General features: G+C 35.3%; 1 protein-coding gene across 2 annotated transcripts in view; it reads left to right on the top strand.

Moving 5' to 3' along the window:
* The window catches only part of Me1 (malic enzyme 1), a 160,347-nt gene extending 136,729 nt beyond the window's left edge, over positions 1–23,618 (top strand). For both annotated transcript variants that reach the window (XM_063233150.1, XM_063233151.1), the window contains exons 10-14: positions 13,277–13,382; positions 14,971–15,113; positions 17,638–17,811; positions 20,576–20,674; positions 23,088–23,618. In XM_063233150.1, the coding sequence (XP_063089220.1) occupies positions 13,277–13,382; positions 14,971–15,113; positions 17,638–17,811; positions 20,576–20,674; positions 23,088–23,258 (693 nt within the window). In that variant the 3' untranslated portion in view covers positions 23,259–23,618. The remainder of the gene's footprint in view (positions 1–13,276; positions 13,383–14,970; positions 15,114–17,637; positions 17,812–20,575; positions 20,675–23,087) is intronic.
* The last annotated feature ends 1,353 nt before the right edge of the window (positions 23,619–24,971 follow it).

The following is a 24,971-nucleotide window of genomic DNA, read 5'->3' as shown; positions in this document are numbered from 1 at the left end:
TCCTGTCTGAAGATAAATTTTAAGTATTAATGATAAATGATGTTTTCTGGAATTCACTATAGACATAAATGTCAATATCTGGAAATTCTCTGGGAGACTGTTTGTGTATCCAACACTTTCAAAAGTTTATGCTTTCAAGCAAGTAGTTTTCATTTTAAGAATCTATCTTACAGAGATATATATACACATATTATATATGTGAAAATGCTATCAATCTATGGTACAGTAGTGTTGTTACCTAAATAAAGGTTAATTTTGAAATAAATTGCAAAATAGTCACATGATTATAATATATATGTTTATAAATGGTTTCAAACAGCAATATATGATTTAAAGGATTCATAATATGCTAGCTGAAAAAAGTATCATATATAACTTGATTTAAAAATATATATGAAAACAAAGAGAAGGAAATACATCAAATGCATTTGACTGTAAAATTTTTATTATATTATTATTGTTATTTGTTGCTGTGCTTGGGATTAATCCCAGGGCCTTGTTATATAAATGCTTCACTATCAAGTTAAACTTATGTTATTTTAGAGACTTTTTTCTTTAAAGAGAAAAAAAAATAATAAAATAAGAGTTTCAAAACAGGTTAGTAGGAGAATTATAATAATTAATATAATTGAGTGTTGTTATCCTATCTCCCTTTGCCTTAAAAGAAGAAAATAGTATTCACATAACTTTATAGCAGATAAATACATACAAAGATAATTTCAGTGTCAATTTATTGATGTAAAATTTGTCATTACTTTGATGAATCTGCATAACTATAGAAATCATTGATTGTGATCACATAATGTATGTTGTGAAGGATGTTTACTGAATGAAATTGTCCTAGGTCAGGTGTTATTCTAGATTCTAGGAAAGAGCAATCAGGAAGCTCACAAATTAATGGAAAAATCTCAAACCACAACTCAGCAGAGGTTTTGGTACTACTGACTGCTCTAAAGTGCAGGGTAAAAACACTGAAGAAGATCCAGAGGCGAGATGTTTCTGAAACTGAGTTGGAAAGGAAGAATTCAAAACTAACCGGAAGTCTCTTTCTATATCTTGAGTTTCCCATATCTGGAACAGAAACTAGAGGTTATGGTGACAAGTTCACTGAGCTTTGATTGAAGCTAAGGATCATGATTTTAAAATCCTATATAATGTCTAATCCTATATAATCCTATATAATGTCTATAATGTATCCTATATCATGTCTATAATGTATCTGACAACCAATACTTTGTTAGATCAAGGACTTAATGAATGTCTTTTCAGTAAGAAGAACCTGCATGTGCAGAAGAAAATATTTTGATATGAGACATTAAAGGACTAGATTGTCAAAGAAGCAAATGATGTGACACAGGATCACTGAATCCTGATATGATCAATTAGAGAATGGTGTGCAGAGGGGTTTGCATCTTTAGGCAATCCTTATGGCATTGTGGGTCATGATTTAAAATAAGCAGGCTGAGAAAAGGAAACTAGTTTAAAGCTATTGCAGTATTACAGATAAACATTAGCTGTGGTTTGACCATTGAATTGAGAGATGCTTGATTCAGTTGATAGTTAGCAAATACAACTGGCATACTTAAATATTGATTAAATATGGGATGGGAATGTGGTGGAGGAATAGGGTAAAGTTGTGTAAGTAAGTGATGCAGACATACAGTAAAAATGAAAAAGGGTTAAGTGAAAGATGATGAGATCAGTCTTACACAAAACAAGTTTAAGGTTTCTGTGAAGGGTTACAAATGAAAATGTCCTCTTGGCAGCTGAGCATATAGCACTGACCTTCACATAAGGATCCAGGTTGGAAGTATGCAAATAGTTAAGAGTCATTGAAAAAGCTCTCTAAATTGTGTTGTCCTCGGGGACATAAACATTCAAGAATTCCAAAAGTGGGAGTCTGTACTGTGGTTTAACTTTGTAATTTTTAATGATATTTTAATGTGAAATCTACTTGAAAACATAGGGATTTTAGAATCTCAAATGCACAAATAATTTTGACATATATTCAGTGGACTGCGACTCCTAAGTCCAAAGATTAGAATACTTGGAATAACTATAGTTGTTGGCTAGACCTAATCAGTCATTCTTATTTCTTGTCCTTGACTTGCCAAAATAAAGAAGCATATATTATGCTTGCCAAGATACAGTCACATTTTAAAAAGTTCTTATATATTCAATAGCTTGTGTACTATTTAATGTAAGAGATATTAAGTTCAATTAATAAGTTTTTTCATGTTTTTAAACAGTCACAATCCTTGTGTTGGTAAAATTTTCAAACCATTAAATTTTTAAAATAACTAGGAAACTTGCTTTTAAATTTATATAATCAGTTTATGTTTATTATTCTTTACCCTTGATGCTTTTACAACATCTCCTGAAACCCAATAATGATAATAATAATATTTTAAAACTTATTTATAATATATACAGAGCTACAGTTTTCAGTAAAAAGATTTCTTGTTGAAGTTCTTTTATGTTTGAAAGATATAAAATCAAAACAGTAAAAAATAAACTGTAGGACTGGGGATTTAGCTCAGTGGCACAAGTGCCTGCCTGGCAAGCGTGAGGTCGTGCGTTCAATTCTTGGTACAAAAAAAAAAAAAAAAAAAACACCCAAAAAGTAAACTCTAGTCAACTTGCCTTAGGAGTTTTATCACCATTAGAATAGTTATTATTCCAACATTACTTTTTGGTTTTTAATATCACAACCTTGGCATTTCCCATCATTTACCTCAAAACCATATGTTCAATGGAACTTTATGCTATAGCATACCAGTATTGTAAATATCAATATTAGTAGCTGATTGAAATCAATTTCTTGATCCTAATAACATTCAAATACCTTCAGTATTTAATACCAGGAAATAATTCACATATCATTTAGACAACTAATGTTAATATATTTTAAAATAAAGAAGCCAGTACTTAGTTTAAAATAAAAATCTTCTAAAATAAAAATTAGAAGAAAGAAAAACACAACAAGATACAAAAGGTACACTGCCAACATGACTAATATCTGCATTTCACAATGATGACTCTGAACCATTTTCAGGGAAGATAGGAAGCCACAAAACAAACCAATCCAGGCTCAACCTAGTCCTTAAATAAATATATTTTGACTTGTGCTAATAAGTTAATACTGAGAACACTTAAAACGAAAGTACTGTGTTAACAGATATCGTGAAGATAGGCGTTGTCTAATCCAGAACGTGACCATAAACATGTTATTTTAATTTTATTTTTTTAAATAACTTGACTTAGTTGTGACTTCACTAGTTATTTTATGACTTATAGTTAAATGTTTAACTTCTATAGAACAAGATAGTAAATAAAGGTATCTAATACATGAAGGTGGTTTTAACAATACAGTTACTTTTGTCCCGAGAAGGTAATTTTTAAGGCTAGTGTTTGAAATGTCAGGCTGCTTAAGAAGGTTTTTCTTTCCTCTGTTGTTTGGTCAGACTCTGACAGTGGTGCTCGTGAGGTGCTTTGTTCCATGGTGCATACATTCTGTACTCTGTGGCTGAAAAAACTGCTAATTCCTGGGAAGCTTTGTAACTTGATGAAAAGTATTCAGTTTCTCCTTTTTATGACACATAGAGTATGATCAATGTATATTTAGGCACTAGAGACAAAAAAGGCCAAAGATTGTACATGGAGTACTTGAGATGGAGATCTATGAATTTTGAAACTATATACAAAATTACATATGAATGGAGTTCATCACCGTGTACGTTAAGTTTTAACAGCTCTATACCCTTGTCATACTTCTCTGCATGTTATAGTTTTATTGAATCATTTGCTTTCTTTTCATTTCTCCTGAGGAAATGAAACATAAAAGTGATCAAAATATATGGTCAGTATTTAAATTTTAAAATGTTATTATAGTCATGCCCCTCAAAATACTCGCCCTTGTTTGAACGCACTTCATTCTTGGTGCTTTTTGAAGTAGCTCTGGAAGTCTCCCTCTGTGTGTTCATAAGGGTGAGAAAAGTACAGTGAATGTTATTGCAAATGCCATCCAATAAAAAGGCCATAGAAATGAAAAACTACTGTGTCCTCAGCCACCAGCTTTAGCACTGCATGACTTTAGGTTCCTTCCCCAAGATCAAAACGACCATCAAAGTCAAATATTTTTGAACCCATTCAAAAAAGTAGCCATAACCACACAACTAAAGAGACTTGAGAAAAAGGGCTCCAAATCTGCTTCAGCAACTGGCCAGAACTGAGTTTAGTGTGTTAGTATTTAGGGTGCATTCCTGGCAATGTCTGTTACTCTTAATAATTTTTCTTTAAATGTATGCATTCATTGTCTTTTTAGCTCACACCTCAGTAGCTCTGCACTCTTTAGTTACCATCCATAACCACATTAGAATTATTGCATAGTAACAGTGCACTGAGGACGCTCTGTCTGTAGATCCAAAGAGGACACATTAAACTCTGATACATTAAGAATGTAATAGCAAAAACAGGGCAACCAAATGGTGCAGGCACTCCAAGCACCCTGGATCCAAGGTAGGTGCTCCTGGAAAAGTTCTTTTAGTGCTCATGTGTAGGAGGGCACTACATACTTACCCCAGCAATTTGCAACTAACTTATTTATTCTTACCGCGTTGCCCTGGGTTGTTCATCATCCCAAATCTTCAGCCACTTTACCTCCCCTCTCCCTCCTACAGAGGTGTTTTTGAAAAAGATACTAATTCAGTCTAGTTGTATCTTTCACCTGTACTTAGCATAATCAGCACAAAGTAATGAAAGAAAGGAGATTAAAGCAATGGTATAACAAAGAAATTCCCAGCCATCCTTAGTGCATTCAGTGTAATCAGAGTCATTGTAGAGGAGGACAGAGGGAGGATGGGGGGCAGGGGAGAGGAGGGAGAGAAGTCAGGAGAAGAGGAGGGGAAGGAGGGGAGGTTTCTGAGTGAAAAGATGCCTGTGTGTGCCAAAAGCAAAAAGCATTTCAGCAAGAAATCCTGAAAAGGGAAAATCAAGGGTGAAGAAAAAAAATCCATCACTATATCCAACTGAAATGATTGGCATAAGGAATATGTATTTCAACTTGGGTTTTTTGAAAAAGGGAGAAAAATAAGTTAATAGTCTGAACAAATAAACAGAAATCCAAAGGTAAAGGCAGTAATATCGGTATTTGGCGATGCACACCTCATTACAGTAGTTTCTTTAATCTCAATTAGATCACAATTCAACTTTGAAAATGGTCGAGAAAATACTTTAAAAAATTTTGTTCAGTTGATTCTAATTTTTTTTGGTACCTTTGGTGATTGATGCTCTTTGCAAGCACCAGTCTAGTTCATTCACTTGTATTACCGTCATCACCAATCCAAACCATTTTCAAGATGGAGAAACTCAGATCCAGGGACAGACTTATTGTAGGTCCTGAATAAGTGGGAGAGCTTTAGGAAGCCACTGTCCTGAGTCTTAGTTCTGTGTTCTATTTCTCTTCACAAATGGCATTTTCTATGTCTAATTGTAGAACTTTTTTCTCAATATCATATAAGGTTTAAATAAATTAATAGATTTATTTTGGGTTAGCTATTGGAATGCATTCTGCTTTTATTTTTCTTTTTTGTGAGACAAGATCTAATTATATAGTACCAGGCTGACCTCAAATTCATGGTGATCCTCTTGTCTCGGCCTCCCAAGCACTGGGGCCACAGTATGCAGCATGTAACACCTGACTGTTACTTTTTATGTCCCAAAGCAACAAAATTTATTATAAACTATTGATTTACTGACTACAATGATGAAGACAACACAATAAAAAAATGTAAGATTTTCTATCTTCTATGTTCTGAAGAAGAGAAATAATTTCTGAAGAAATAATAGAAATAATTTCTTCAGTACAGTGAAGAAATATTTTGAAGAAAATATTTTGAATCAAAAAAGAAAATACTTTGAATCATTGTATTAAGAAACAGCACTGCCTTTGTCACTTTCAGATTATTCAACATCTTTTGAATTTATTTTGCATTATGGTTTTAGGTTCATAATCAATATAAATAGACTTATTTACACTCTGCTTTTAGTGCATTCCATAACATACCAGTTTGAATTTGATTATTTCATCTGCTAAGAAAATTATCCTGCAGCTGTTTATGCTAGTTTTATTTCCCCATTTGAATCATTAATTCTGGGTTTCATAATCTAATGAAAAGTAACAAATTTCTTACTTTAAGATATGCAAGCTTATTCAGAACTATATACAGTACCTCAAAGCAGTGTGGACGTATTTTCATTGTCATGCTGTTTGTGATTAATTGGATACTTAACAATTGGTTCTTCTCTCACACTGGGAACATCTATCTATTCAGTTACTAACAGCAGGCTTCTATTGTGAGCTACTAATTCTTCTATTTCATTTACTGTAGATTGTGTAGAAACTTAGTATTTGGTGAGTCCAAGCATTTTTTAAAGTTAGAAAGTAGGTGGCATATTTCCTCTGAAAGCTATTAACTGTTTTCTTTTCCTGTTTTATTAATGACCCTCTTGCTCTCAGAAATGTTATTTCTCTCGTGATCTCTTTGGTAGGTTTCTTCCTTTCTATTTTAAAGTAAACCACTAAATAGAGATTAATTATAATATTTTACTGTTAATATATCGTACTAGAATGCACGAGTAGAACATTGATGACAACATACTTGACCGTACAGAATGTTGCCTGTTCCTTTGTGGAGTATAGGTCTTAATTCTGTGGTATTTGAAGGTTGACAAAAATTTGAGAACTCAGAGGAACCACTTTATTGATTGTAGGAAATAAATATAGACACATGAAAGCAGATTAGAATCACTAGATTCCTCACCTGGAAAAGAAATTAGATGTGATTAAGTATCAGTTTTCAAAAGTGCAAAAATTATTTAAAGGCAGTTATACAAAAGTTATGTTAAACGAAAGTAAAGTTGAATGAAAATTATGTTAAATTATAGTAAACAGAGTTTAAAAGAATTGCTCGAGTAGAGAAAGATGGTAGAATTCACATTATGATAGATCTTTAAATATTGAGTAGGTGCTTTCTTTTTTTATTAAAAAAATTGAAAGAAGGAGATTAAGATAAAAGAGGACATAACAACATAATAGCACAGGTCAGAATAAAACAATTTAAGCAACATAGTGTTTCACCACAAGATACCCCTACATAACAGTAGCTCCCGTAGTGTCTCTTTCCTTGAAATATTTGAGTATAACTTCGTATATTATAGCATCAAACACAACATGACAGTGTGAAACCATTCAAGAGAATGAAAGTATTACAGCGTATTTAGAGCCAACTAAGAGAAAATGAACAATGGTTTCTATATTATCTCCTTGTCTATAAAAGTTTTTGTTTATACTATCACATGTAATAAAATCCAATAAGATACAACATGATAAACCGATGGAGACTGAAGAACAAAAGCTTGATGGGACTTCAAAATAAGATGATATTATATCAGCACTAGCTGTTATATTCTCTTATTTTCTTCAAAATACCTGTTCATACCATCACAGACAATAAAATCAAACAACCCAGAATAAAACCATTCCAATTAGTGAATGAAAACATTATAAGGCTTCAAAGCAATATAATGGGGAATCATGTTTACCACATACTTTTATGTATTCATACTATTTCTTACACTAGGGAAACTATTTGGTATTTATACATGTGAGTTTGCTTTATTTCGCTTATGAGTAGGGGCTTTCTTGCTGTTATTGTTTTGTTCCCTAGTTTCCCTGGAAGACAATAGCTTGCCTGAATATCCTGAGTGTTTTTAGGTACCTGAATGTAAACAGTTAGATTTTAGGTTAAACTATACAAAGAGACCCTAAAATATGTGACTTAAATAAGGGAAAATGGTGTGGGGAAGTGAAGAGTTTCTGGTTCGCCATCTAACGTAAAGAGGTGGGTAGAGAGAGACTGGAAATGTGTCCATTGTCCATTTCTGCATACCGAGAAGCTTTTCAGAATATGTGTTTGTCGGGTGCCTTATTATTTTTGGGGGACACAACTTAGAAGTTGTACACAGAGCTTCTATTCAACCTTTTGACCTGAAGATCATCGTCTACCAATCCAAGATGCAAGGAGACCAAGGTAGCCATGAGCCAGGCTAATGCAGGGAAATAGAATTTAAAAAGGAGAGAATCTAAATAAATAAAGATAGATAAGTAGTGAAAAAAGGGAGAGAATGCTGATAGAATTCTCTGCCAGAATATGAAAAATGATTTCAATATTTGAACATGTAAACAAAGTGACATGCATGGTGTGGGGACAAATACCTATAATCCCTGCTCCTAGAGAGGCTGAGACAGAAGATTGCAAGTTTGAGGTTAGCCTGGGCAATTTAGTGGGCTATGTCTCAAAATAAAATTTTAAAAGTTTGGGGATTATAGCTCAGTGGTGGACTGCCTGCCTAACACGGGTTCAATTTTCACGTAAAGGGTAAGGACGTAGTTAGATGCATGAGTTAATTGTAGTGGATTGCATAATGTTTATATTTTTGTCAGGCAGAAATCTTAAAAAGCCAATAGCAAACCCTGTAATTCATTCAGTATTCTCTAAAAGATGGCCCTTTTCTTAGCAGCCTCTTCAAGGTTACAACATTTCACTGAAATGAGCAGAGCTAGTTTGAGATCGCCTGTCAGTGTTAGACACTGTAGTTTGTATTTAGACAAGTTGCCTTCTCTTTGAAAAACCACATGAAGAGCCAGTTGCTAAACTTTTGAAGGAACAGTTCTTTCAATGAAAATCCACCCTAGAAAGAGACTGCTGGTCCCACTTGCTGTTGCGACAAGCAGGAGAGCTCAGCAATGCTGGCTGCCAGTGCCATTACCTGCAACCCACTGGGTGCTGGTGTTATAGGTGCTAGAGACTGACAGATCTGCTTAGGGAAAGCCCAAACACCACCATTAGCTTCCAGAAATACCACATTGCCCACCCCCACCCTCCCTGTGATGTCCCTGTCTCCTGTTATGCGCTGTAAGAGTACACTGGTGTGGTGAGTGCTGTGTTCAGTCAGAAAATGTAGCTGAAGAAAGGCAATATGGTTTATTTTCACCTCAAGTGTAGAGTAGTCATGCTAGAAGCAATTTGCAGGTCTACTAGCCAGCCATTAGTCTAATTTTTTGCCTTTGTACTTACAGTTGAATATATCCATTTCTGGAAAAGAGTAATAAGCCAAAACTGTATCATGTTTTGTTTAAAACAGTTGAGTTCTTAAGCTTAAGAAATATGCTGCTCTAAGCCATAACTTTATTTGGTATCACACCAAGAAGTTTCACTGCATCAGAACCAAAATAGTCATGAATATTAATATACACAACTTCCAGAAATAGTGGAAGTAGTTAAAAAAAACTGTAATTGTCAAATGATTCCAAAATTTTATTCCCATCCGTGACATGAATTTGCTCTTCTCCTTCTAGTAACTGAAGGTTATTTTTTGCTAAGTACTGAAAATAGTAATGGGGCATTGTGAAAACAGACGGATTTCAAATACATTATTTTGTTAAATCAGTAGAAGAAACTCTTTAACTCCCAAAATAGCAGATAGGAACAACACCGAGTATTTAAAAACGGTAAAATAGGGCTGGGGATTTAGCTCAGTGGCATAAGTACCTGCCTTGGAAGCAGGCGGTCGTGAGTTCGATCCCCAGTACCGATAAAAAGGAAAAAGACAAAAAAAAAAAAAAAAAACGGTAAAATATATAATCCAAATGAAAGCTACTCCTTGTATCAATTACTGTTGCAGTTCATCAGTAACCATGCAGTCTCAGCGATACACAACAGCAATTATTTTCCACTCATCTTTGGGTCAGATGGCAAAGCTCTGGTGATGCTGGCTCAAGCGCTGTCAACCCCAAACGGGGTCTGCCTGTGTTTCGCAGGGCTCTCTTCTCCGTGGCTCAGCAGGCCATGTCGTACACTTTTAAAGCAATGGCCGAGCCACAAGAAAGCAAGCAGATATGCCAGTTCCTCTCAAGAGTCAGGCTGGACCTGCCACACTCATTTCAACTTATATTTTATTGACCACTGAAGGACACATAAAGAGAAGAGGGAAGAAAGAAAGGGTAGATGTTCCTGACTTGATAGTTCAATTTAAGAGTTTCGATTTTATCATAAATGGCATTGATAGAGCTATGCTGTTTTTCCCTTTCAGTATGTAGTACATTACACAAAATATTCTACACTTTGTTATAAAAATAGGTTTTGCACGAGACCATTTGAGCTTTTGTGAGGTAGGCTTGGTTAAACTATAACATTCTTTAGGTTAGCTGCTATGAGTGTACTTTGGCAGGATGTTTGCATAATGAGTTCATTGGGCTATACCTCTGATGCAAATCGAGGATCACCTGTGTGCTTTGCCTTTTGTGAAAGGAGCTTCAGAGCCACGTGACAAAGACATAGGGAAAAGATGTTAAGGGTTTAGGGTCAACTGAACCTGCCACTTTTAAATCAAAGTATGATAATTATCAAAATACTTGAGAGGAATCTTTTGATTCCCTATATACGTCTTATTAAAAATTTGTGGCTAAAATGTATCATTAGATTTGCTTTTTATGTGTTAGAATCATATTAACTCCTTTGATTGAGATTTATATAAATGAAATTTTACTAACTGTGAAGCTAAGAGAGGTGAGGTGGGAGCACCAAGTAGGAGCACTCTCATATCCTCCACAGTCTATAGGAATGGTAAAAGTGCCAGTATTACTCTAGTTGTTGAAAATATTGTTATAATAAACATTTTAAAATCTTGTCTCATAAATGTCTGAGATTAGCATTTATTTACTAATTCAGTATAAAAATCAATATATAGAGGCAGTTATTGTTGCTCAGAGGTAGAATATTTGCCTAGCATGTGCAAGATTGGTTTCAGTAAGTTCACATTAACTGTTTGTTTTGGATCCATGAATAATTTTAAAAAGACTATGATAAGAGATAAATTTTGTTGTAAAATCTGATACTTTGTGATGCAAGCAAAAATTAAATTATGTGATTCTTAGGGGCTGGGGATTAAGCACCTGCCTTGCAAGTAGGCGGTCGTGAGTTCGATCCCTGGTACCGATTAAAAGAAAAAAAAAATATGTGATTCTTTTGAGTCATATAATTGTTTCACTAGTGAGATAGTGAAACGATAGTGAAACAAATAGTTGTTTCACTAACTATCATATAAATAGAGTATGGACAAGGTATATTTACTTAGTATTGCTAGTGTTTTCAGTTGAAGTGAATATGAAATAAATGTCAAATTGAACTTTGAATGAATTCAATGAGATTCTTTTTCACAATGTCTCAGATGCAGAATGAAATAGTCAAATTACAACATCGTAGATAGCTGAGATGACTAATGATGGGTTCTGTTTTTAGGAAGTCATCCGATCCATGCTCATAAGGGAAAACAGTGGTGCAGAAATATCACTGTACGGTAGACTAGAAGAAAGGAAGCAAGTCTAATGATATATTTTAGCCAGAAATTTTTAAAGAGGTATATAGGGAATCAAAAGACTCCTCTCAAGCATTTTGATAATTATCACACTTTGATGTAAAAGTGGTAGATTCAGTCGATCACACCTTGTACCAAAATTATAAGTGACAGAATTGTATATTTTTGTTTCACAGTAATTTTAATTGTAACAGTTAGTATTGAACTTTACATGTATCATTACATCTAACCCATAAACAACCTGTCAAGGTAGAAATCCTGTTATCCCTATTTATAGATGCTGGGAATAAGCACAAAGATGTTCATGTATTTCAGAGTTTCTATAATTCTGTATAGTACTTACAAAAACAAAATTTTGTTAAAATGCTGCATAAAATGCTCGCTTTTTAAAGCAAGAAAATTGTACCATCGCAGGATTAACAGTCTGCAAACAGTCTAATGTCTACCACTGGTATGGCTTTTTCTGTAGGGCAGTTCTGTAAAATAGGGAAAGACTAAGTTCCATGCAATTTCTTATCTTACGCAAGTCCTAAAAAACATCTCTGAATCCCAGTTTCTCCGTATGTAAAGTGACTCATGATACTTCTCCTACTCCTCAAAATTGTTGAGGCCACCAAGGGAATTACATGAAAACAGTTTATACATGTGAATCATAAAGTAAATAAATCATAAAATAAATATACCATACAATCAAGCAGTGATTCATTATGTAGTCAATTGTTTAAAAAAGTATTATAATTAACTATTTCCTAGATAACACATAAGACACTCATAATCAGAATGTTAAAAACAAAAACATGGCAGCTAGCACTTAGAAAAATCTAATTGACTTGATACGTACATGGCTTCAAGTTCTGTGAAGGGCACTTAAATTGGTATTTGTGTGTGCTGTATGTGGCTAACACCAATTCTAGCTTACGAGGGGCACCGCGAATACAGATAACCTGTAGTAAACAATCCCATGATTTTACTGTAATTTGAATTACTGTGTGTTCATGTTTCTCACTGATTTCTGTAGCACTAAGATTTTTATTGTTAAATCATTGATAAAACCTTTGAGAAAAGCTTTTTATTCATTCTTGTATCCTCATTGCTTAGAACATCATCTGCTATGTATTTGTTGAAAGAATGAATGAAACAATACTCTGATACTTGTAAAAAGGTCCTTAAAAATAGCTATTGTGCATTGTACATGAAAATATTGAGAACAATATATATCGTAATACTTACAGATAAGTGAGGTGTAATAACACAATATAGTGAATGCTTAAATTAAAAAAATTATTATAATCAAAGACACATTAATACTCAAAATACTCCCCCTTGCGTCAAACACACTTATGTTAATGTTCTTGTCATTTTCTGGTGCAGTTCTGGAACTCCTCCTCTGTGTCTTAGTTGGATTGTCATGGCTGCCTCGGTATTCTCAATAGATTCCAAACATTTTTCATGGTAGTACTTTGCGGGGAAGAGACAGAAGTCACAAAATGCCAGATGCCATGGATAAAGTAGGGAAAGTAGGTAATATTTTTACAGGCTTGCTCTTTTTTTTTTTTTTTTTTTTTTTTTTTTTTGGATGGCAGTCAGCAGCAATATTCGCTGAATTTTTGATCACACCTTATAAAGACATTCACGAAAAAGTACTCCCAGAACTGGTTAGACCGTGGGAAGAACGGTGGGCTAAGCGTGAGAGAGAGTATTTTCAGGCGGATTAATGGCAATGTCTTGTTTATTGTAATATTTTTTAAATTCAAACATTCAGTGTATATTTTTATTATGCCTCCTCGATTTCTTCTACCCCCTCATTTGGCAGGTTTTTACTTCTCTTTGCTTTTCTTAGGGCCGTGCTTCCCTAACTCAGGAGAAAGAGAAGTTTGCCCACGAACATGAAGAAATGAAGAGCCTGGAAGCCATTGTTCAAGAAATCAAGCCAACTGCCCTCATAGGTAAGCAGTCTCCTCTGTTTTTCTTCCCATCCCTCGTTTTTACCTCATTGGCTTTCTTGTTACCAGTTTTCTACACATAATTTAGCATTTTTTTTTTTTTTTTGGTCTTTTTCATTTTTATCGGTACCAGGGATCGAACTCACGACTGCCTGCTTGCAAAGGCAGGCGCTTATGCCACTGAGCTAAATCCCCAGCCCACATAATTTAGCTTTTTTGAAATTCTAAACCTTGCAATTCCAAATGAAATTATAATCACTTACCCCACAGGCACCTAGTTGTAGATTTCTGAGTTCAGTTCCATTTTGGTATTAATTACTGGGATGACTGGCCCCTCTGCTAACTCTGTCAGCCTGCTGTGACCTGGTCTGTTTGGCATTTTACTAGGTGTGATTACTTTAGAGAGACTGTCCAACTCCAGTGGGAGGGCTTCTGTTCCTAGAGAACATTAGGCAATGTCTGGAGGTATTTGTTTTCAGTTGTCATAACTAAAAGGGAATTTGAGAGGTTGAAGGGCCTGCTGACAGATTGTAGGGAGAGGCCAGGGATGCTGTTAAATAATCCTACGATGTAGAAGACAGCCTTGCAACAAGGAATTAATTCAGCTCAAAATGTCAATAGTGGTAAGATTGAGAAACACTGAATTTGAGCCTCCTGGCTCAAACATCTTTATATTTTTGTAGCACTTAGAATATTTTTGTGTGTGTGTTTTTGAGATAGAGTGTCGCTGTGCAGTTTAGGTTGGCCTTGAGCTCACTTTGTAGCCCAGGCTGGTCTCGAACTTGCAGCAATTCTTCTACCTCAGCCTCCCGAGTGCTAGGTTCAAATACTTCTTACCTATTGTATGTGCATAGTACAATGTGTAATATTGTCAAATTTGTGTATTTAAAAATAATTTCAAAGGAAATTATGGAAGTTTATCTCTTATTTTGTGTGTGTACATCAATCTTTACTTTGCATCACACTCTGATTCTTGAAGCTCTTGTGAATAGTTGACTATATTGGGATAATGATGATAATTAAAATAAAAACGACTTACTCCATGACAGGAAATTTATTAAGCATTTAACAGTCATTTACAAAAATGTGCTTTTTCAGTAATCTTACAGTTTTCCATTTTCATTATGCTAATAACTTTCTTCTTCTGTTAAAATTATTTTGATGAGTGATACTCCAGTTTTCCAGTTGAATGAGATGATTGTCTTATGTATTAACACTGGTTTATAAAACATAATTGTTTATATAATCTCATAGACTAAAATATACTCAATGAATTGCTTATAGAGAATGTATATTTTGCAGTTTCCTGAAACAAATGTCTATAATCAACATTTGAAGTGATTAGCCAGTAATGCAGTATGTTATGAGTCACATGTTGTATCTGTAATTTTTTAAGGCACCTGTTGATTTTTAACCCTAAAGATCACTAGCACTAATATACAATTCTTTTTAACATTATACTTTAGTGCAAATATTCTGTATTGTGTTTGGGGTCTAGTGGAAAATGACCTGACATACCTGTTTTGGAGGCATGGGTTTCTTGGGTGAATTAGTAACAGTTCTGATCTTTTATTTCTCATGTCCTTGTTAGGAGTTGCTGCAGTTGGTGGTGCATTCACAGAGCAGATTCTTAAAGATATGGCTGTCTTCAATGAACGGCCTATTATTTTTGCTTTGAGTAATCCAACCAGCAAAGCAGAATGTTCTGCAGAGCAGTGCTATAAAATAACTCAGGTGAAGTAAAACTGGTATTTCAATAATCAAATTTTGGCAAAAATCTTTTCCCAGGTTTGGGTTTTCTTTTCGCTCTGTTGATTTCTTTGAATGTGCAAAAGCTTTTTGGTAAGACAAGATCTCAGCTGTTGTTTCTTTGAAGTACTTGTACAGTTTGGTTCATGAACTCTTGGCCTCCCAAATTTAATAACCCAATCCAAAAATGGGCTTCTGAGATGAATACACATTTCTCAGATGAAGAAATACAAATGACAAATAAATATATGAAAAAATGTTCAGCATCATTGGTCAGTAGAGAAATAAAAATTAAAACAACACTGAGATTCCATCTCCAGAAACAATGGCTGATATCAAGAAATAACAAATGCTGGCAGGGCTGTGGAGAAAAAGGAATCCTTCTCCATTGTTGGTGGGAGTGTAGTCCGGTACAACCACTGTGGAAATCAGTATGGACAGTCCTCAAATAATTGGATTAGAGGTTCCATTCAACCCAGCTATTCCCCTTCTGGGTATTCCTCCCCTCAAAAAAAGCATCATGCCACAACGATATATGTGCACCCTTGTTTATAGCAGCACAATTTGTAATAGCTAAATTTTGGAACCAACTCAAATGCCCATCATCTGAGGAATGGATAAAAAAATACAGTATTTTTATATAATGGATACTACTCAGCCATAAAGAACAATAAACTTGAGGCCTTTATAAGTAAATGAATGCAACTAGAAACCATACTCATAAGTGAAATAAATCAGATTTTCTTATGTAAACACGTATTGTCTTGCTAGTATAAACAATTGAAAGAGGAAATAAGATCTAGAAGTTATAATAGATATAGTAAAAGGGAGTGAAACTACTCAAAGGGAAATTAAATTGTTTGCTAATCTTGCATACCTGTATCTGGTAGTCTGAGCAATTACTTTGAGGATAATATAACCACCACTGTTAAATTCCTATCACCTTTTCTGAAATCCTGTATTGCCATTATTTTGTTGTTGTCGTTTTGCTTTTGTTGTTGTTTTTTAGTTAAACAACTTTCTGATTTTTCTGGGTTTTTTCTCTTTTAAAGAAAAAAATCAAATTTTGATTATTCACAGGGAGAGCTGGGATATCAAAGGTGCTTACTATGTAACCTTTAAAAATTATATAGCAAAAACTGAAAGAAAAGTGAGCAGATCAAAGGGATGGGAACTATTCCCTCTTCTTGAGTGTTGTTGTATCACTTACCTTCTTAAATAAAATAAATTTTGTTAAGTTTCAATGATAGTTTTCCTCTAGTCATTTAGAAGTATCCAAGATTTAAATATAAAAGTTAAATAAGAAAAAGCATAGCTTTAGAGAGTCATTAAAATGCTTTTTAGCTAGCTGTTCTCAGACATTGAAGGCTATATACTATAAACCTACAGTCTAATTTTTGCTTTGCTAAATTTTGGGTTTGAATTTTGATGCCATGGGTGGAACATTTGGGTAGCTATCTTGATATCCAGGTTGGGATAGATCTTCAAGGCTTCAGTACCCTTCTGTTTTTTTAAAGTTATTTATGTTTATGCTAACATTTGAGTGATAGGTTGGCAAAAGCATTTCAGAGACTTGAAAATGTCATAAAATAGAGGTTGAGTCATATCCATCTAAAACTTTCATTTCACAAATAGCATCAAAATCAACCCAGAAGGATAAACGCAAATTACGTCACTCTGCACGAGTCAGAACTTAATAGCTCTGGTTTTTTAATACTATATTATTAAATGCTCATTACTAGAATTAATTTTTTGAGAAGAACTTTATTATTTACTGCCCTTAGTAAGAATAACATCAGTATTTCAGTTTTAATTATTATCTCATCTCTAGATTGATATGATTTCTTATATTCCTCAGTAGCCCTAAAATTTTTAAAGGTGAAAAAAACTTAACTTTTTGAGTAATCATAAAATTCTGACAATAGTACTTTGTGTACACAGGAAGCATTAAATAAGTGTTTTATTATTTGGTTCGAGTATACTGACCTCACGAGTTTAGAGATTCGTCTATAATATAGACACAAAATTATAAAATAGTATAAAATAACTGGCCTAATTCTTGTTATCTTAACATAATGTTCTGTATTGTTAGACATAAAATATGGGGAGTCATTTTGAGAATGAAAATTAAGCCCTTGCCTAAGTTAATGACACTTCCAATAGTCTAATGTGAATCTGCCTTTTTTTTTTTTTTTAACCGTAAGGAGTCTTTAATTGGAAAGCTGTGTAGAAGTAAATAGTTGGTGGGTCTGTGGGTTAGAACCCAGTGACAGTGTTGGCGAATCTTGTGCTTCACACTTCTCCTGGGAGAGTACAAGGTAGAGAATAGTAAGGACCTCTACAAAACCTGTTGTTCAACTTCACCAAAGGTTGCCTAGATTTACTAGGAAGTTAATGAAAACTTTGTGGTTTTCTGAGCACCTGTCTTTTGGGTATGGTTTTCTTATAGTACATTTGGTTTAAAATAATGTACTTCCTTTTAAAGTTAGTGGTGTGTGCTCTGTTGCAGGGACGTGCAATTTTTGCCAGTGGCAGTCCTTTTGATCCAGTCACTCTTCCAAATGGACGGACACTGTATCCTGGCCAGGGCAACAATTCCTATGTGTTCCCTGGTGTCGCCCTTGGCGTTGTGGCATGTGGCCTGAGGACCATCACAGACAAAATCTTTCTCACCACTGCTGAGGTACTGTAAAATATCTAAGGTTGCCAGTGCTCTAAAGTGGGCTCAGATCCAGCTGTCTAATAATTTCTTTATCTAGCATCTCAGCCCCCTCGTTAGAAAATTAAGGCCCAAGAAAGGAAAAAGTCTTTTCTATTAGAGGATATGAGTTTTGTCTCAAACTCATATTTTGAGTCATTAGTAAAAGATTTTTCCTTGATAGCTTTTGAATAAATTATGTCTTCACTTCATTGAAGGAACACTTTAAATCTATGACAATAATGATATGATTAAAATACCATTTCCAAATGACAATTACATGAAAAATATTTCTCTAATGAGAACCTTTCCTAACCAATGGCATTTTGAAGGTTTAAAAAATGTCTGATGTAAATGTAGTAGAAATGTTTACCATTATGGGTTCAGTAGAGAAGACAGAAACCAAGCCAAGAAAAGTGGAATTCGGTTTTTATAAAGTCATAAAAGAGACAAGAGAAGCAAACCTTCAGGAGAAATTCTCCATCAGAAAAGGCCCAGCAGGGAATTTTGTACTACCCACAATCTTGAAAAACGTGGTTTTCTGGTGGCACACTCCTGTAATCCCATCACTTGAGAGGCTGAGGCAGGAGAATTGTTTGCAGGTTCAAGACCAGCCTGGACTACTGAGTGAGCCCAAGGCCAGCCTGAAGTGCATAGCGAGACCCTGTCTCAAAAAGACAAGAAAAAAAATGATTTTTACTCTACTTGCAAGTTATCAGATTGGCCATAGTTTTAAAGATACTGGCAGAAGACATGTAGCTGTTAGATCAGAGACAAAGAACTTTATTTCTCATGGCATAAAAGATGCCATGTGCTTCAGTGGGACAATAGTGTTGGCACGCATTTGTAAAATCAGGAACTTTTGGTAATCAGAATGTTTGTCTGGTTGATACCGTATTTTCAGATTTGAACAAGGTATAATTCATGAGTGAGAAACTTGTGTTATATAACATGCTGCACTGAATCAAATACAACTTGATCATTATTCAAATATATTTATGCTGCAAAAATGCTGTTCTTTCTGTCGTGAAGAGGAACCCTAAGAATGTAGGCAAAGATTCCTGTGATACTGATGTCACCAAAAGCATCATAGCCAGGTGGTTAACACATGACTTGTTTTGTCAGGTATTTGGAAGCTAGTGTTCTGTTCCTTTTCCTCCTCTTCATTTAAAAGCATGACATCCACTGTTTCAGGCTTTGTGTAATGCAAGGATTTCCAAACAGTGATACATGTCTCACTTACTACAAGAGCATTTGGAAGTTGCATTTACAGTTAAGGAAAACAATCACCACCTTTTAAAACAGCACACATCAGAAGAAAAAAAAAAGATTATGTAGCCAGTGTTTTTGTTCCTAAACAACTCTAGCACCCTCTAGTGACAAATGTTATGAAAAATATTTTTCTTTTCTTAAGAAGAGCAGTGATCCCTCCCAAAACACTTCGAAGAAAAAAAAAGTGATATAAACAGCGCTTTTCTCATCGTAGCCAATGGACTCTCAGACTGTGTCTTTTGATCTTTTCAGTAGTTTTCTCTTAGTCTTCAAAACAACATTCCTTTTCTTCTACTACCTCAATCACATTTATTGTTTTGTAAAGTTTAATTAAATAGAACTAATAATATACCTGCTACATGGCGCAAACAAGAGGACAGTTCTCCTTTTCCAGATCGTATTTTATAGTTAACAAAAATAACATATAAGAGATCCAGTGAGTTTTTGTTTGGCAAACCAGATTTAATAACTGTTAAAATTAACAAAGTTTTAAAAATAGTCTCTGTTCAATCAACTATTAGCATAAAATGTTTTTATTTTTTATTTGAATCATTGTTTAAAATACTTTTTCATCAGATCTCTTTTTTTTTTGTCTTAATGCCATCCCAGTAATATCCCGTAACTTCTGGTCACTCAGCAAGTGTTAATTAGCTACCATGTGTTAGGGAATTTGTGTGTCAGTAAGAATGAACAGTTCGCAGTTTATACCTAATTGGAACTTAAAGCGGCAGCCGTGTTCTCTGGCTCCAGCCTACCTAGACACACACTGTGGAAGTGTGGAAGTAATCTCACACTTTGCCTTGGGCAGCTACCTTTCCGCATCTGAAGGGTCTTCTCCCTGTTAAGTCTGTCGTCGTCTTCCTTTCTTTTCTGGCCTGTCCTCACTCATAGTGTAGTAATTGGGAAGTGTAACTGCAGTGAGAGGAAACCTGGATTCCGGCCCGTCTTTTTCTCTGATTGTGTGACCCTAGCCATTATTATACTTCTCTTGGGCTCAGTTTTTTAGATTGATAGAAAAAGAAGATGAAATTACATGATTGTCATTCCAGAAAAACTCCGTATAAAACTAAAGTGAAATTAAAGAGGAAAAAAGAGAAAAATAATGTTACAGTTAATGCAGCATGGACAATGTATCTAAAAGCATTCCTTGATTTAGTGTAATTGTCTTGGGTGTTTTATTTATATGTTTTGTGGCCTGTTATTCTGGCTGTTAATCTGCACGTGTGATACTTAACTTTCTAAGAATTTACAAGATAAGTAAATGAATCTGATGGTGACAAAAAGGGGTTGGAGAGAAAGAACAGAGATGGGTCATGTGCATGTACCAGAGAATGTACATGCTATAAATGTAACCATTATGTACTGCCAACATGCACTAGTAAAAACTTTAAACTGTATGATTGCTATTTCTGTAGTGTGCCTACCGCTATGTATGGTGTGCTATATGGATATTTTTATTCTGTTTTCTTTTTTTAAGGTTATATCTCAGCAAGTGTCAGATGAACACCTCGAAGAGGGCCGACTTTATCCTCCTTTGACTAATATTAGAGATGTTTCTCTGAAAATTGCAGTAAAGGTACTCAAGTCTTACTGCTTTTCCTTCCTTCTCCTACTATGATTTTTTAAATATTAAAAATCTGCTTCCCTGAGATGTGTACCTGCATCAGTTGACTCTCTTAGAAATCAGAGGAATGAGACGTAGTGACTTTGTGGAGCTTAGGGGCTACATTTGAGAGGAGTGAGAAATTGATGAGTCATTAATTTTCGATTGTTGTTTTCCTCCTGTAATTTACATAATTCATGCTGGATTCCTTGGAGTGTGTCTCTCCCATTTTAATTTCACCTCGCTTCAGTTATGCTTTTTCCATGTCATCCTTGTGATAACTGTCAGATTACTGAAGATGCCATTTAACGGGGTGCCATTTAATCCTGAAACCACCTGCCTCGCGCTTGACTCTGATATATGGCTTCTTAAAAGATGAGGGTCTCCGCTGATAGTGCTGGGCAGAAGGCAAAGAGGGTAAAGAACTCAAGCTGGTACAGCGGCAGATGGGCTATTTAGAAGCATTAACTAAGAAGAGTCTAAAAACAAATAATTTTCTATCACTAAACTCAGAGGGAAATTGACGTTTTGAAATATAATTGTATTAGTTTGCTGGGGCTTCCTAACCAAATACCATGCACTGGGTTGCTTCCACAACCGAATTTCTTTTCTTGCGTTCTCGTGGTCCGAGATGGGTTTCTCCTGAGGCCGCTCTCCTTGGCTGGCGGGTGACTGGCTTTGCGTCATCTCCGCGCGTGTGCACCTCTGGTGTCTACTCGTCCTCTCCCCCTTCTTAGAGGGACACCAGTCAGGCTGGATTAGGGTCACCCTCTAGCCTCATTTTCACTTCATCATTGCTTTAAAGATCATCTCTCCATGTGCAGGCACATTTTAAAACATCAGGGGTTAGGACTTCAGCATGAGAATTATGGGGCTAGAAGGACGCAAAACTCAGCCTGCAGCAGTAGCTCTGCCTTTGAACTGAGTGTTCACCCTCAGCCACCGGGGCCTTTTGGCTGGATAACTGGTGGTTGTGCTCCTCTAGTGTGTCTAGCAACTGGTGGCCTCTGCGTTCTAGAGGTCAGCGGCATCTACACTGTAGTCACAGTCTGGTATGTGACTACATACCAGGGGGCTGGGGACCAAATTGTTCTTGGTTTAAAAATCACTAGTTGGAGCTATTAGCAAGCTTATTTAAATAACACTGTTTAAAAGATTCATATATCATCATCATCATTGACTGAACGTAGATTTCTTCAAAATCAGTAAACTGTCACCAAAGTCTCAATAGCAATATGCTTGTGTATGTATTCGTGAGAGTATGTGCATGTTTTCTACTAACATGTACTTACTGGTTTTTAACTAGTTTGAACTATTGACATACTGAACAGTGTATTAACATTTAAATTAATTTTGACGGTTTGAATGAACAGAAGTTGGCATATGATAAGAGGAGAAAGTAAGGAATATAAAAGGGTACAGACACACCTCCACCAGTGGAAGAGTAGAGAGCGTGGACAGAGTGTGGGGAATCCGGTGTTGGACACTGACAGGAAGGGGAGACTGAAGGGATCGCTGAGCGAGGAGATTGTTACTGTCCTGTGGCTGAGTGCAGGGAGGGGAAGTGACCTGCCACATAGTGTGTGCCAACAGAGGAGATAGTGTGGAAAGAAAGGTATCACTGGCACAGACGGACAAACAGAATATTGGAGATCAAGTTTGGCCTTAGCAAGCTGTCAGAAACTTCCAGAGTCTCAGTTTCAGTACAAGATATTCCGAAGTTAGGGGAGAATTAGCAGAGGAGTGAGTGTAAGCTGCTCCTCCAGTGTGTTTGACATTGGCAAGAAGGGGAGGACGAGTGATGAGTCCTGGACCGTGCCCAGGAGCAGGGAGGGAGGGGCTCATCCACAGAAGCTGTGTCTGCAGGGAGCTGGGATATTTTATTACAGAAGCAACATGACCCTTGCAAACAGGCACGGGGATCTGCCTGGTCTTGGAAGTAACCTAAAACTAGAGATGTTAGTGGTTCCACAATTCTGTGAGTTCACAAAGCTTGCTATAATTTTTCACTTAAAATTGCTGAATAACAGGTGTGGAGTGCACACCTGTTATTCCAGTACTCTGGAGGCTGAGGCAGGAGGATCCCCGTGAGTTGGAGGCCAGATGAACTACATTGTGAGACCATGTTATGAAATCCTGTTACGATCACGCTTAAATAGATCATTCATACTTTCCTTAGTTGGTGGTATTATTGTCTCCTCTTGTTATGTGATTTGTAATGTCATTTTCATTTTATATCATCTTTATGTGACTTTTATTGTAACCCTTAATTTTCTTGGAAACAAAGATAAATTATAAGTTAATTGTTATATGGATAAAATCTTCTAACATGTGCTCCATAGACCCCCCTGTTCTTTAAAATAATTAATATTCTTTTTATTTCTAGATTGTGGATGATGCATACCAAGAAAAGACAGCCACAGTTTATCCTGAACCACAAGACAAAGAAGCATTTGTCTACTCTCAGATGTATAGCACAGAATATGACCAGATTATCCCTGATTGTTACTCTTGGCCTGAAGAGGTCCAGAATATACAGACCAAAGTTGACAAGTAGTGTAACACCTAAAACTTTAAACTTCCATAGTGAGCTTTTAAAGAGTTTCATAATTTTTAAAAGTTGGAATCTTTTATTATAATTCATAATATGCTTAGACTAAGATCTTTTGATTTTAACAATAAAAATTTATGGAAGAAGATTAATATGAATTAGGATAAACTTCACACTACCTAGTTTTTCTTCATTTACATTTTGGTTATTTATGGTTTCTTTCTTGATTTTTCTGCCAAATTCTCTTTAAATGCTGTTGTATCTACTACTGAGAAATTAATCTTTTTATATAAGAAACTAATGGGAAGGCCAAAATTAGTAATAAATCGATATGATCAACATTAAAGCCCATAATTCTTTTACTGATCATTTTGTTAAAATCTACTTTTTTAAAGATAGAAGTGAATTTAAGCATATATGAACTTTTTCTAAACAGAACACTATTTTGCTGCCTAGAGAAAAATAACTTCTGATGCGTTTTTATTCCAATCTTAGATTGTTTTTTTTTTGTGTGTGTGTAACAGAATTCTAACATTGCTAAGAAAGATCACTGCTATTTACTATCTTGAGCTGCCTTAGAGTCAGTATCTTTTGTCACTGTATCTTATAAATCTCTTGAGACCTTGGTCCTCAGCCAGAAATCCACACTAAAAGCACCTTTATTTCCCCCGACCAAATGCCCCGTCGCTAAGCTGCTTGCCCAGGGCCCTTGTGGGTTGTGGCCTTTGTCCAGAGGTGAGTGAGTACTTCAGGTCAGCACAGCCTGGGCTTTGAAAAGGGCTGGAAGGAGAGTCAAGATCCTAAAGAAGGAAGGAACTGTGTGAGGAGCCAACTTCCTAAGACAAAGATCTCAGGGGTCAGGGAGGCCATGGTTTCCAGACAGGCCCTTTGGGTTGGCTCAGATACCCGAAAGCTTACTGAGTTACAGTAAGTTCACTCACCTTACTCTGAGTTTAGAAAAAGTTTTGTAACTGTGTCCCCAGTATTAGAATTTATCTATCAGATACTAACATATTTTAATTACCAAGGCCATTCTATAAAAAAATAATTACACCCCAGATTATATTCATCTATTTTAGGTATTAATGAACTAATAAAGCAATTTTAATATATTTTCAAGACAGTTTCTCATTATGTATTCCAGGCTGGCCTTGAATTCATGGCTCTTTTTCTCATCCCTAGTTCTGGGATTGCATCATCACACACAGCTCAAAAATTTTACATTTGGGCCAGGGATTTTGCTCAGTGGCTCAAGTGCTTGCTTGCTGAGTGCAAGGTAATGAGTTCAATCTCCAGTACTGAAAAAAAATTTTTTTAAATTCTTAAGCTCATATGCATCAATATTTGCTGGGTTTATTTATAGAATTTCATTTTTGAAACAATACTTCAAGGAGTATGAGCTGTTTAAGATACACTTCCATGAAATGATTTTACTGTAAACTGAAGGCTACACAAATTATTTCAAGTTTGGGGATTTTCTGAAGGTAACATTTAGTCAACAGTTTCCTCAATAGAGTTATTTGGAAAAGATTCAGAGTGCTTATCTGTTTGTTGTCTGTTTCTCATTTGTCATTTATTTCTAAATATATTTACCTGTGCAAAAGATTTAATAAAGCACAGGAAAAAGTGAATGAATAAAATAACTTACTTTTCTTAAAACACTGTTATATTTTAGAACCATAATGGTGGAGCTGGAGGTCACATGAGTTTTAAAGAGGC

Source organism: Cavia porcellus, unplaced genomic scaffold (assembly GCF_034190915.1).
Source record: "Cavia porcellus strain 051 isolate PalLab524CR breed Dunkin Hartley unplaced genomic scaffold, mCavPor4.1 scaffold_22, whole genome shotgun sequence".
NCBI classification, from domain to species: domain Eukaryota; kingdom Metazoa; phylum Chordata; class Mammalia; order Rodentia; family Caviidae; genus Cavia; species Cavia porcellus.
This window is presented reverse-complemented; position numbering and strand designations above follow the sequence as displayed.